Genomic DNA, 13,153 nt, shown 5'->3' with positions numbered 1-13,153 from the left:
CCAGATGTTACAACAACTCTAAAGCTCCCATATTCAAAATAACAAGATATGGCATAAGAATAGATGTAGACAAAAGCTCAATGACGTTCCAATGACTTTTTTTCCCCTGAATGTTTCTGTCATTCAAAAAAAATTTACATGGGAATATTTTAGCTCTCATCTTTCCCATGAACAATGGGAAGGCCATGAGCCCAGATCCTTTTCTGGAGCCACACGGTGTGACTCACACATAAGTGTCTCTTCCACAGCTCAGGCTTCCAGCCCGAGGGAGGCATCCAGACAGGCACGCCCCTGCGTGCAGAGAAAACCTCACAGAGCACCGCCGCGGCGCACGTACCCAGAAGCGGAAAATGCCGGCATACTGGTGGGAGAAGCTCTGGTTCCTCAGGATCTTCTGCAGATGCTTTTCGTTCTGTGTCAAGGAGCCCAGCGCTGCCAGGAACCAGCAATCTCCTGTGAAGGGACACAGCCAAGGGTGAGAGGCCCAGGGCACACCTGGAAGCCCCACGCCGGGCATTTCACAGGTCTTTGTGACCAGAGGCCACATATGGCCTTCTGAATAATGCATTTTTTTTCCACCTGAGAGAGAACTGAAGGAAGGATTCATGGGGGCCAGTCCTAAGCAAGACAGAGGAGGAGTGGATGGTGATAGTGTGGGTGACAGATGGCGCTTTGAGGGAGGTCAGGGTGCCCCAGATGGGCTGTGGCAGGGCTGGTGGGCCCCCTTGCCTTCTGATCCTCATTTGCCAGAGGTGCCCAGAGCTAAAGTCGCAGCATCTCTTATTGTCAGCTTTGGTGGCAATGCTGCCCTCTACAGTTTCAGAGAACCGGTTTGTGCTCTTTGCTAGTAGTTGCGCAGCCACTGCCTGTACTAGCCCCCTCTCTAGCCCACACAGGGGTTCTCTCCTCCTCCCCCTTGAGGGACACGGGGCCTTGAATTTCTCTGTGGATGTCACGGGGAGCTCTCTGAGCACAAGCATCATCCCCTTCTCCTGCGCCTTCCCTCCCTCGTCTTCAACACAACCAGTTATTTGAGTGGCATTTCACGTCAGGCACTGTGGTGTGTGCAGAAGTCATGAAGACAGCCTCGGAGAGGGCCTGTCCTGTGTGCGGTTAAGTGAAGCTCTAATAGGAGGACTGTTGGTTGCTGGGGGTCTCCCCAACACTGACAACCAGCCGCAGAGGCTTCTATCAACTTAGCCCAAGACACCCTGATTCCACCAGGTGAAGTCCAAGTGCAGGCATAATTTGTAAGCTGACATTTTAAAGATACAGAGTCTGTTCTCAGAAGAGTTGCTGTCTGATTTTGCTGTCGCTTAACTCCCTGGCCATTTTCCCCTCTAAGCCAGCCCCGGCCCTCTGTTCCTGGTCTTCTTGCTCAGGAGTTTCTCTTGGTCATTCCTGATTCTGCCCACAGGCCTCCTTCAAGGCCAGCCTTCCTCTTCCCTGTCCACACTGCTCAGTTCTGAGAAACAACTTTGCCCCATGGCTGTCTGGTGGGTGGGAGAGAGTCAAACAGCCCTAGATTCAAACCCAACTCAGTCACTTATTGCTTATGTGACATAAAGGGAATTATTTAACTTCTTGGACCCTTTGTCTCTGCAAATTTAGGGTGGGGATGTTACAAGGCACAAAGGAACTAGCACATGCAAAGTATCGAGCAGCAGAGTCATTGCAGGAACTCAATGAATATTTGTTTTTAAAATTTTTTCAAAAGATCTTATTTATTTATTCTTAGAGAGGGGAAAAGGAGGGAGAAAAAGGGAGAGAAATGGCAATGTGCAAGAGATACATTGATTGGTTGCTTCTTGTACACCCCCAACTGGGGACCTGGCCAGCAACCCAGGCATGTGCTGGGACTGGGAATCGAACTGGTGACTTTTTGGTTCCCAGGCCAGTACTCAAGCCCAGTGGCCACACCAGCCAGGGCTCAGTGAATGTTTGCATCCCCTTTCTTGGTCTCTCTCTCTTTTCCACATCCCAATGCTTCTCTCTACTCAGTGCTCAGACAAAACCCTGTGTCCGTTTTCTCACTGTCTTCAGTAATGCTTCACCCCAAGTGGCTCCGCACACACATGGCTGAGCCAACTAGCAGGCTGCAGGCCTGGGCATGAGCAGTGTGTCCACAGCAGCACTGAGGGGGCTGGCCTCACCCTCTCGGCAGCTGGGGCAAAATTCTGAGGGTCTAGTGGGCATGACCCTCCACCCCTTCCTATCCCGGAGGCTGACTTGCAGCAGCCTGCCATGACGCACAGCCAGAAGAGAAGAGGTTGTGTTCTTACCTGCACATCCTTGTTCGATGTCAAATCTGCTTGCACCTTCCAGGATGAAGTGAGGTTCTGATTTACCCATTAATAAATCCTTAGGAAAGAGGGAGAAAGGCCATGAACATCTTTCATTCCTCTGTGCCCAGAGTGGTACCCAAGACATCCCTCACTTTGTCTTTGAGAAGTGGAGGTTAGTCCTTAAATAGGTGCTTAAAAGTTCCCCACATTCTTCAGGTTTTATTGCTATCAGGAAGGTGAATGTCAAAGGGGTGTACATGTAACTGATGAGACAGGCAGTAAATTCATAAGCAAACTCCATGAAGAGATAACATGAGATCTCAGATATTCAGCCATCCTGGTCTCAACAAGCAGTGTTTTATTAAAGGTTATAAAGAAGAAAAGAAAAGAAAAGAGGCAGCTACATTTAGCAGAGGAAATCTTTTATAAACATAATAAAGCTTTCCTACGGAATGTCATCTCTTAAAAGTCAGCATAGGCCTTCTGGGCTCCAGGTTCAAGTCCAGCCATGTGCTGTACAGGGTGCAGGATGAGCATTACTCAGACCTTTGTCGGCTCCCTGGCTAACTCACAGACTGACTCTGGAGGATCCCAGGCCCCTCATCTCTGGTGCTGTTACTCAGTGCCCCTTCTCCCCCAACCTCCAACAGGCACAGTGTCTGCTGGCTCCAGAAAAGGGATTATTAGAGGATTCCACAGTGCTGCAATGTTGGAGAGAATTTTGGGAACTCACAGCAGACATGAGGATGGTGAAAGTTCCTCAAGAGGCTCCCCAGGCCCTTTGGGGGAACACTGGGCCAAAGGTCTGGCTCCTGTCCCAGACCCCAGCCTCTAGGTCTGCCCCCTACTGGGAGCCTGTGGGATTATCCTCAGTATCCTCTCTGTCCAGCTCTTGCTGGATTTCCACTGCATTTGTTTGCAGAGTTTGGTAACTGTGCCTGTATCATTTCTTTTCACCTTGACAAATAAGTCCCCAGAGAGCAGGGCTGCAAAGTGGAAAGAGATTCATGTGCTCAACAGCCATGAGTGTACAGAGTCACGTGCTCTGGAACACCTGTCAGCCCTTTGTAAACTACCAGCTTCCTGGTGGAGCCTCCAAGGGGCAAGCAAGGTGTGCATGTCTGCAAACAGGGATGCCCAGCTGGTGATCACTATTGTACCTCTTCCGACAAATAACCAGCCCTCTCAGATGGCCCAAGAGGTACACAGGGCCCAGGCCCTGGAGTGGAGGCATGAAACCCAACCCTCTGCTGTCGCATGGCTGGGCAGAACTTGGGGTCTCTCCTAACTCTGTAGAGCCACGGAGGGAGCAACTCTTCCAGTTTCAAAACAACTTGGGGCACTTCAATGACTTTAACTGTCCCCTCCCCTTTGACTGGAAAAAGAAAGTGAGAGTCCCAGTGGAGGCCTGCTGTCAGTGAGCAGATGCTTAGACACCCCACTCGTGGGAATAAAAGAAGAGGGTGGAGGCCATGGCGTTATTGGACCAGGAACAAGGTCAACATCATTCGGCTTTCTTGACCCACCCCCAGCACAATTCTTCTTCCCTGTTTTTTCCTGGTCCCCCCCCCCACTGCCCCCCAGAGATTGGCAGAGGAGGGGTGTGTATGCTTGAGAGTCGATTCAGACAGACTGGTGTGGAATCCTGCTCTGCATTGCTCCCTGGGGGACCCTGAGCCACTTCATTTCCTTCACCGAGCCTCAGTTTCCTCATGTGTAGACTGGGAGACTCCAATGATAAAGCGATCAAGGCCCTGGCTGTCAGTATGAAACCCTTACTGAGGGCTCCGTGCTTTATTCACGGACTGTCTCCCAGCAGCCTGGCCAAGCGAGAGCCCTTCCGTTTTACAAATGAGGAAGGATGTAAAATACTTAGCACGGCGTCAGGCAGGGTGTAGGTTCAATAAATATTGATTCCTTCCTTCTGCAGTATTTGCAAAATTAAAAAAGCCATATTCATAGACAAACCCAGGACCTCAAATCTATTCATTATTAAACAACATAGAATAAAAACCTGAATAAAGTAGTTGACTCATGGATGTTAGACAGAAAAAGGGAAAAAAGAGCTGGCAAGTAGAGGAGAAAAGAAGTGATAAAAGAACACAATTAGTGAATTATAAAATAGAAAAACAACACAATCAATAAAGCAAGTAAACTGTTCCATGTGGAGGAGATGGCTTACATAGAACCCACCTTTGGCAAATGTAGTAGAGAACCCTAAATAGAAGTAGAAGTAAAAATAAGGCTTTAGCAATATAAAAACATGATGTTAGATTCTATACTAATCAAAGTACTAAAGATTTTCTGATGAAAATTAACATTGCCCCAAATCATTCAAGTTAGCACATAACCTGAAAAGATCAATAACCTTGGAACAGTGTTTCAAAATGATCAAAGGACATCTCCCTAATATCTCTGTAAAGGCTTCTAAGTAGACATGGTTTTCCTGCTGAGTTGTCTGGGACTTTCCGGAAACAGACCATTTAAGTGTCACTTATAGTTTCAGTGTTAAAAAAAAAAAAAAGAAAGAAAGAAGAATCCCACCACCATTTTTTCTACGAAGCCAGCATAGCCTGGAGGCGCAGCCTGAGAGAGAGAAAACACAAAAGCACATGCACTCTGTAAACTGACTTCCATGATGGAAATACACTGAAATAAATAATCCACAATAAATGATAAACCTAACACACTATCAAGTAGGGCCTTCCACAGAAACCCAGCAGGCTGGGGTGGTTTCATATCAGGAAATCTAATAATAGCAAATAGCATTTACATGGGCCAAAGAGGAGACAATTCAAACCCTTCCATGAAAGGCCAATGAAAAATGCACAACTTTCTCTGATTTACCCAAGTAATAAAAATTTTAGCTACCAAAATTTTAGCTAATTAGGAACAGAAAGATATTTTATGAAAATTCAATGGCAATTATTTCAAATCAAAAATCAGTTGTCAGCATCAATCAAAGTAGGGCACAAAACCAGCATCTAACTACCCTGTCCTCTGAGCTGCCTGCTCCTTCCCCGCCTGGGCTTTCATGGGGTGCTGGAGGGTCTCCAGGGTGGAAAGAGATGAATTATACTCAGAAGCGTTTCATCTGCTGGGCCGACTTCCTGAGACATGGCCCACAGGGAAAATAGATAAAGATGGGCGGGAAGATGGTAACACTCCACTTCCAGGCAGTTCCCTTATCTCCAAGTCTGGCAGGAGCACCAGCTCAGTGAAGTCAGTCGCACAGAGCAGAGTATCCACCCAGCGTGGGACTTACATCACGAGGAGCTTCACAGCCCTGGAGCTCGCTGGGTCCCACCTCCTACCACTTGGATTTAGCAGGTCACCCAGAGGTAGAGCTCAGGATTTGTGCAGCTCCCCAGATGACTCTGAGGTGCAGCACGGGTGAGGGAGCAGGTTCAGAGGAGCAGAGATATGTTCCAGGTCCCACAGGAAGCAGGCGGGAGCTGGGCCATCTGCCTCCACAGTGCCCTGCTCTTCCCGACGGGGCACAACAGCAAGCAAGGGCTTCTCTACTTCAACGTTTCCAGATTCCACGAGACAAGGAAACTGCGATAGTTGATTTTATAGTCCAACTGACTGGCCCACGGGGTGCCCAGAAGTTTGGCTGAACACTATTTCTAGGTGAATCTGCCAGAGTGTTTCCAGATGACATCAGCATTTGAATCGGTGGACTCAGCAAAGCGATTACCCTTCCCAGCGTGGATGAGCTTCATCCAATCCGTAGAACAAAATAGAACAGAAGGTAGAGGAAGGGAGAATTTGCCCTTCTCTGACTGACTGCTGAGCTGGGACAGAGGTCTCCTCCTGCCCTTGGACTGGGAATTACACTGTCTGCTCCCCTGGCTCTCAGGTCTTCCCACTCACGCTAAACTACACCACTGGCTTAGCTGGGTCTCCAGCTTGCAGATGGCAGACTGAGGGGCTTCTCAGCCACCTTAGCCACGTGAGCCAATTCCTCATAGTACATATATCAACAGGATATATTGATATGTTTCCTATTACTTACATGCTATAAAGCACATATACCTCCTATTGGTTCTGTTCCTCTGGAGAACCCTGACTAGTACAGAAGCCATCAGCAAATAATCAAACTAAATAATCTCAGGAACTTAGTTCTGAATTGTGGAGCTCTTTCTCAATGCCAAATTTGGAGCAAGCTCTGTTGTATTAGATATGCCAGAAATTCATGTAATGCAAGAGCCCCTAGAATCTTAGAAATATGCACTGTGAAGTGGCACCAAAGCCAGCGCTCTGTCATGCTGCTTTTGGAGGGGCCTCTCCCAACATGACATCACTTGGTCTAACTCAACAGCGATTCTGCATTCTTTTCAAAGGATGCTCCTGCACTTCCCCAGACACATACTGCTCTTGCATGAGGGGAGGCCAGGGTTGGTGCTGGCAGTTAGGCACAGGCCCTTTCAGAGGGCGGCCAGAGTTCAGGCCGGGCCGGGGCCAGCGTCACTCCCTGTCCTAATTTTACTACAGAGACTGGCTTTATTGGCATCAAAGTTCTTTGGCTCAAAGGCAACTGGTTGTTGACATCTTCACTTTCTGTCACCGTCTGTTACTCATTGCTTTCACAATCTATACTCTTATCTCCACTTTGTTAGCACTGTCTTTTTCCGAAGAACTCATTTTGGTCCCAAGGTGAATCATTTCTAGTGAATGATCCTTTCAGGAAGTCTGTTCTGGCTACTGGGAAGAAGTTGTTGCCTGGGTCGGCTATGCTTCATTCCGGGATGGCCATGGGCCAGCATCCACCGCGGGGTTGGGTGCTGAGCTCCGAACGCCCATCCCACAGTATGGTTGGGGCCCATAGCTCCCTATTCTTCAGTGGACAAGTGAAATGTTTTTCACTAAAGAATGAGGACAAGGACAGAATTTTAGTGTCTCAGTCTGACATACACTGGTACCTCTGCTGTGCTCTGCAATACGGTAGCCACAAGCCATAGTAAATTAAATTAATTAAAATGGAATCACATTCAAACTTCAGACCCTCAGTCACACTATCCACATTCCGAGCGCTCAATAGCCGCGTGTGACTAGTGGCTACTATGAACAGTGCAGAAGAGACTTTCTGTCATCCCCCAAAGTCTGTGGATAGTGCTGATGTACCGAGTGGGGATAATACTACCACCTGCCCTGCAGGACTGCCATGGCAATTAAACGAAATGTTATATGTAAAGTGCTTAGAGTAATACCTAGCACATGTGCACGCTTGATGAATGGATTTATTATCATCATCCATGAAATGTAAGGAACAAAGGAGACAAAGTAAGAGAAGACACATGGAAAGCTCTAGAAAATACTACACAAACGTAAGCACTGCCAGCTGTGATAAGGGATACAAAGATATATGACATATCCACAAAGATATTTCAGAAGTGTGGGAATGAAAAATGACACCCTGGTAGAACAGGAATGGGAACAGACTGCATTTGACCCCTGGTGCCTCGAGTATTTTGGGTTCCTGGCACGATTCTGTGTCAGTCATTTATTTCACTTCTGTTTGCCTCGGTTTCTCCTTGACCCCCAAAGACTCCACAAGTTGAGATGCTGCTGGAATTAAGATGAGAAACTCTCAACCTTTTCTAAATAGATGTTATAAATTCTTAAACACTATAAATATAGTCTCACATTTATTGCCTAGCACCTTATGGAAAAGAAAACAAACTTTCAAAAAGAATCTCAGCCTCTGAAAATACCCAAAGGGAAAAATTTTATATATATATAAAAATATATCCCTTCCAAACTTTAAATAGAATTCTCTGTTCAGCTGTCCTTAGGAGGTGAAGGCCAGAAGAAGACAGTCATTGTTGGGGACTTGTTACCTATGGCTGGTAAGATGGATCCTAGAATGTTGAAGCACCCCATCTTTCTTTAAGCAGCATCCAAGCCCCACCTGATCCCCACTATCCCTCCCCTTCCCCAAGGCTACAAATCCATCCCGAGTCAGGCCAAGAGCTGACACTTTCACAGTTCTATGTCATCAGAAAATACCTTTTCTGTATTACCTAACTTGACCTTATTGAAAGTGCCGGTAGAGTGCTTGGCATTTAATATGTGCTGATATTATAATATCTAGTAAGCTAATGATTATATTATTCTCTCTTGTTTTAGGTCCTGCTGGCTGCTTTTGGAAGCATGAAGAGAAGGTTTGAGCATCAGGGTGCTCACAGTGGTCCTTACCTGGGTATTTTTCATCAACAGCAGCTCTGATGAGATTATAAAATGTTAAGTGGGCTGATAGATGGCTTCCATAGCTTCACGCCCTGAGAGTGAGATGGTTCTAGAAAAACCAGCAGAGCTCACCTTGCTGCAAGGTGGAGTTAGTGGTCATCTGCTGGGGTGGGGGTTCAGTGGGGTTTGAATATTGCCCGGAAATATCTTCCTAATTTTACAGCTGGTATGTAAAATCGAGCCTTTGCAAGGTTGAAAATACAAATAAAAGTGAGAGAGGTAAGGCAATTATTTAAATTCATCCTATTGCATAAGTTTCTGACATGGTATCTTCCTTTTGAGGAAATTCTAACAGAAAAAAAGGAAAAGAAGATAAAGATGGTGATACCTGGAGGAAATACAGAGGGATGGTAGATGGTCTTAATTATGGAGATGGAAGAGATGCCAGAGGCCAGCTCACATGTATGTCTTCCCATTTTCAGAGGGGAATACTGAGACACATAATCTAGTGATGTGCTCAGTGTTAGAACTGGGTTAGAACCCAGGGGTCCTGGGTCCAGGTACAGGGCCTTTCCATCCCGCTGAGGATACAACACTCTAGCCCAGGGACAAGATGAATTTCACTCTCCTTCCAGTTTGGTTTGGGCCACCCCTGAAAACCAGGTCTCAGGCCCATCCTTCTTTCAGTGGGAGGGGCCGTGGCAGGTGCCTCAGAGGGCCCAGGTGCTGAGTCTGTGCCTGGGGGAGGGCTCACTCACCTTGGGTCTCTTCCACTTCAGACCGGAGAGGTCCTTTCCCTTGAGCAGCTCCAAACCTATGGAAGAAATCTCGGCAGGGAATGTCTCATCCTCAAATAGCAGACCTCTGCTTAGGCAACGGTCCCACAGGTAGTTAAAGTCCTGGCCGTTGAACTGGATGATGGGGGTCTTGGATAGAGGCTCCTGGTTGTGTGCCATGACTTTCCTTAGAAGACCTCCAATGTCTTTTCCTTTTAGGGAGAAAAAAGGTATTTTTAGGGATGAGCCATCAAGTCCTTTGCATCATCGGATGTGAGCCCTGAAGGGGCACTCAGATGTCCCCTGTCCCCTTACAAGTGAGGGGAGTGAGACTCAGGTCAACTGGCTGGTGACACAGCCAGTTGGTAGGAGAGCCCGGACTTGAATTCAGTCATCCTTCCTCTCAGTTCAGCTTTCAATCCACTATACCCAACAGCTTCTCAGTATGCTCTATGGGCACCAGAGACTACAGGGGTATTTGCACGTTAATGAATATTTATTGAGTACTGACCTTGTGCCAGGCGCTTCACGAATGCTGGCAATCCAAAGGTAAATACGACATGATTTTTATCCTCCGGGGTCTCATTATCAAGTGGGAAAGTTGGATTAGACATTTCAACAACACCATTCAACCTTCCATCACTGAACAGAAACTGTCTAATTAAAAATGTGTACAAAGTCCTGTCGACATAAAGGAGCTATGAACTGCCAAGGGGAGTCTGGGATGACGCTCCCACGGGAAGTGACCTTTGAATTGGGCATTGAAGGAAGGAGAATTTGCCAGGTGGAAAAATGGTAGGTTTAAAAAAAAAGTCCCTTCAGGTGCTCTGAGTAGTGAGTGCAAGAAGGCTCAGGAGTTGGATTGGAAAGGTCATGGATATTAGAGGAAGTGGGAGGGCCTGCAGGGGTCAGTGGGGTGGGGGCTGGGGGTAAGGGCTGTTGGTAGAGATGGCCAGGAAGGTAGGTGGAGGTTGGAACACGTAGACCCACAGAAAGTTTCTGGGCCTGAAAATCTGCATCTGTAAGCAGAGAGCAGGGAAAGATGGAAGAAAGAAGCTGGCTACTCCAGTCTGGTATTAATAGCATTTATTAAGGGAAAGTTACAAGAGGCATGTCTCGGGTGGGTGCAAGGCAAAATGGACCCCTGTACCACTTGGCAGGTGCCAAGGAATTACACAGGGTAGAGGGGGGTAGTCATGGCACTAGTGTGGGGTTGCTTCCAGCTACAAGAAATCACATGCTTGACCAGGTTAAGACAACAACCTGTTCCAGGAACCAGCACATAGCAGGAAGAGGTGGAGGGGTGTGGATTGATATCAGAATGAACATCAACTATGACCAGATAATCTCTAAGGCAGGTTTGTGGAAAACAACCTCACTCTGGCCTGGATCCAGCTGGTGGGACAGGCAGTGGTCGTGCCATGGAACAGCATTCTCCCCCCACAGCTGGAAAGCTGGACTGTGAAATGCTGTGTATCTTGCAAACTCTACAGGGCCACTGAAGAGGTGGGTTGTGAGCAGATCCGTGTGTAGAATGACGGAGTAAGTTGGAGGCTACATGGGGGGATGGGCAGGGACTGGGGCAGGGACTGGGACAGGGAGGAGGCTGGGAGGCTGCTGCATTTGTCTCTGGAAGAGATAGTATTTGAGCATTAATAGTGAAAATGGTGGAGAATCAGATTCCTGAGTCATTTTATAGGTAGAACCAATAGGATTTGATGAGGAATTGAACATGGGGGCAAGGGGTGGGGTGGGGGGGAGAGCAGTGTGGTGGACATGCAGCTGGGTTTCGAAGTTTGCTTCCTGTGCTCACCACCTGCACCGCAACACTGAATTAGCACTCCAGCCTGTGTGCTTATTTCTCCACCTGTACAGATTAATGATACCAGCCTCCTAAGGTTTGTTGTGCTGTTAAGTGAGGTTTGATCTAACACACCAAGCAAGAGTAAGTGACTGGCATTCAGTAGGCACTCCATAAATGGTGGTGCCCTAATTTCCCTAAAGAGATATCAAGGAAGTCTGGGCTTTTTTGTTCAGGAAGTTACAGATTGTAACTGATGTCATTTAGCAAAATATGCGTCATTCCCTCCATCGGCGAGGCCAGCTGACTTCGATCTGAATCCTGAATCCACTCTTACTAGTTGGGGGACTTGGAAAGCTCCTTAGCCCTTACAGCTGTGCTTTTTAAGTTTCCTTGACCAGCATCTGTTTGGGTGACACAGCCCCCAAGGCCCACAGGTCCTATCCATTCCCACTTCACAGTGAAAAAGGAAGCAGGTGACGATAAAGAACAAGAAAGGAACATAAACAAACAACGTATAGGAAAAAATGTGCAAATTTATAATAGCAATTTTCTTGTAGTTAACTTGTAATAATAGCATTAATATGTTGCAAATTATGTACATAGCACACATTCATAGGCAGAACGTCACTTGTGAAGTGGCACTGTACCCGCATATTTGGAGGGAACTATCACACAACTGTCTAGCAAATGAGGTAGGAATTTACATTTGAACTCTTAGTTTGAACCATATGAAACTGTCATTTTTGTAGGTCAAAAATGGTCGATTCGAGTCAGTTTCATACAGTTTAACCTAAGGCAAAAATGGTTGAATACAGGCAATTTCATTTGGTTTGGCCTAATATGATATTTCAATGTGGTTCTTGAAAAATAACAGATGAAAATATGTCAATATATCTGACTACAGAGTTAGGTGGAGAGCCCACAACTAACAATATAAATAGTGGTAAAGCTGAAATAACAGTAAGGTGTCATTTGAGAGCAAGCAAACAGTAATGGGTCTGATTGTCAATTCGAGACAAAGGCAGTGAGGCCTGCTGAAGGAGCGCTGTGAAGACTGGGGGTCTTCCAGCTCTGCACATGCCTGGGGACAGAGCAACCGTTACAGCATCGCCACGCCGGGGAAACACTGGACTCACGCAAGCGATACCTCTCAGTCAATGTCGATTCACGTTTGCAGTCGACACCAGCAGTGAGCTCATTTAGTTTATGAAGACGAAATGGTAGTTACCCTTAATTACACAATTATGGGGCTGTTAGTAAGCAGCCCTTACCTGTGTGGAAAAATGAGTCTAAAGAATTGGCTCAACTTCTCCATCAGAATCTTGCACAGGCCCTGCATTTGGGGATCAGTTCGCAGGCCACCTGCAGGGCCCCGACTGCCCACTATTGACTGGGTGGTGGACTGGCGGACTTTAGGAATCCCACTTTGAGACTCACTCTCTTCATTTGTAAAATGGAGATGGTGATAATATGCACGGCATGAAGTTGGAGATGAAACCACACTGGTCAGATACTTAGCACTGTGACTGGTAGATAGAAAGTGACCAATAATTGATGGTTACTAGTATGATTATCTTCATTCTGACCACAAAAGGACTGTGCAGAAGCCCCACCACCCCTCTGGCATGAGAATTTGCTCTTATGAATGACAGGCAGGGCTCAGAGCCACGAGTGAGGCATCAGACCCATGCCCTCCACTCTGCTGCAGCTCTGCACCCACTGAGTGGGGTTGGAAGGGCTCTGGGGGGCAGGTGGCAGGCCTAGGTACCTGCTGCTGGAGGGGGTGGGCTGCTCTGGGAGCGAGAAGAAGCTTGATGAGGACAGAGAAGGCAGGAAGGAAGGAAGGGGAGCCTCCCCCACGTGCAGACCTCCCACCCACAAGGCTCACCATTCCCTCTGAATTGCTCAGGGCTTTGTCAGGGAACAGCCTGCAGACTCACTTTTTAAAAATCTCTTTTAATTTTTCAATCACAGTTGACATTCAATATTATTTTACATTAGTTTCAGGTGTGCAGCACAGTGGTTAGACATTCATATAATTTATAAAGTGATCCCCCGATAATTCTAGTACCACCTGGCCCCATACATAGTTATTA

General features: G+C 47.1%; 1 protein-coding gene across 3 annotated transcripts in view; it reads right to left on the bottom strand.

The window, feature by feature from the left end:
• The window catches only part of CAPN13 (calpain 13), a 74,834-nt gene that overhangs the window by 46,550 nt on the left and 15,131 nt on the right, over positions 1–13,153 (bottom strand). For all 3 annotated transcript variants that reach the window (XM_045189301.3, XM_045189302.3, XM_045189300.3), the window contains exons 2-4: positions 9,236–9,465; positions 2,283–2,361; positions 338–453 (exon numbers count right to left, since the gene is read on the bottom strand). In XM_045189301.3, the coding sequence (XP_045045236.2) occupies positions 338–453; positions 2,283–2,361; positions 9,236–9,433 (393 nt within the window). In that variant the 5' untranslated portion in view covers positions 9,434–9,465. The remainder of the gene's footprint in view (positions 1–337; positions 454–2,282; positions 2,362–9,235; positions 9,466–13,153) is intronic.

This window comes from Desmodus rotundus, chromosome 5 (assembly GCF_022682495.2).
Source record: "Desmodus rotundus isolate HL8 chromosome 5, HLdesRot8A.1, whole genome shotgun sequence".
Classification (NCBI taxonomy): domain Eukaryota; kingdom Metazoa; phylum Chordata; class Mammalia; order Chiroptera; family Phyllostomidae; genus Desmodus; species Desmodus rotundus.
Note: the sequence above shows the minus strand (reverse complement) of the source record. Positions and strands in the feature narration are given on the sequence as shown.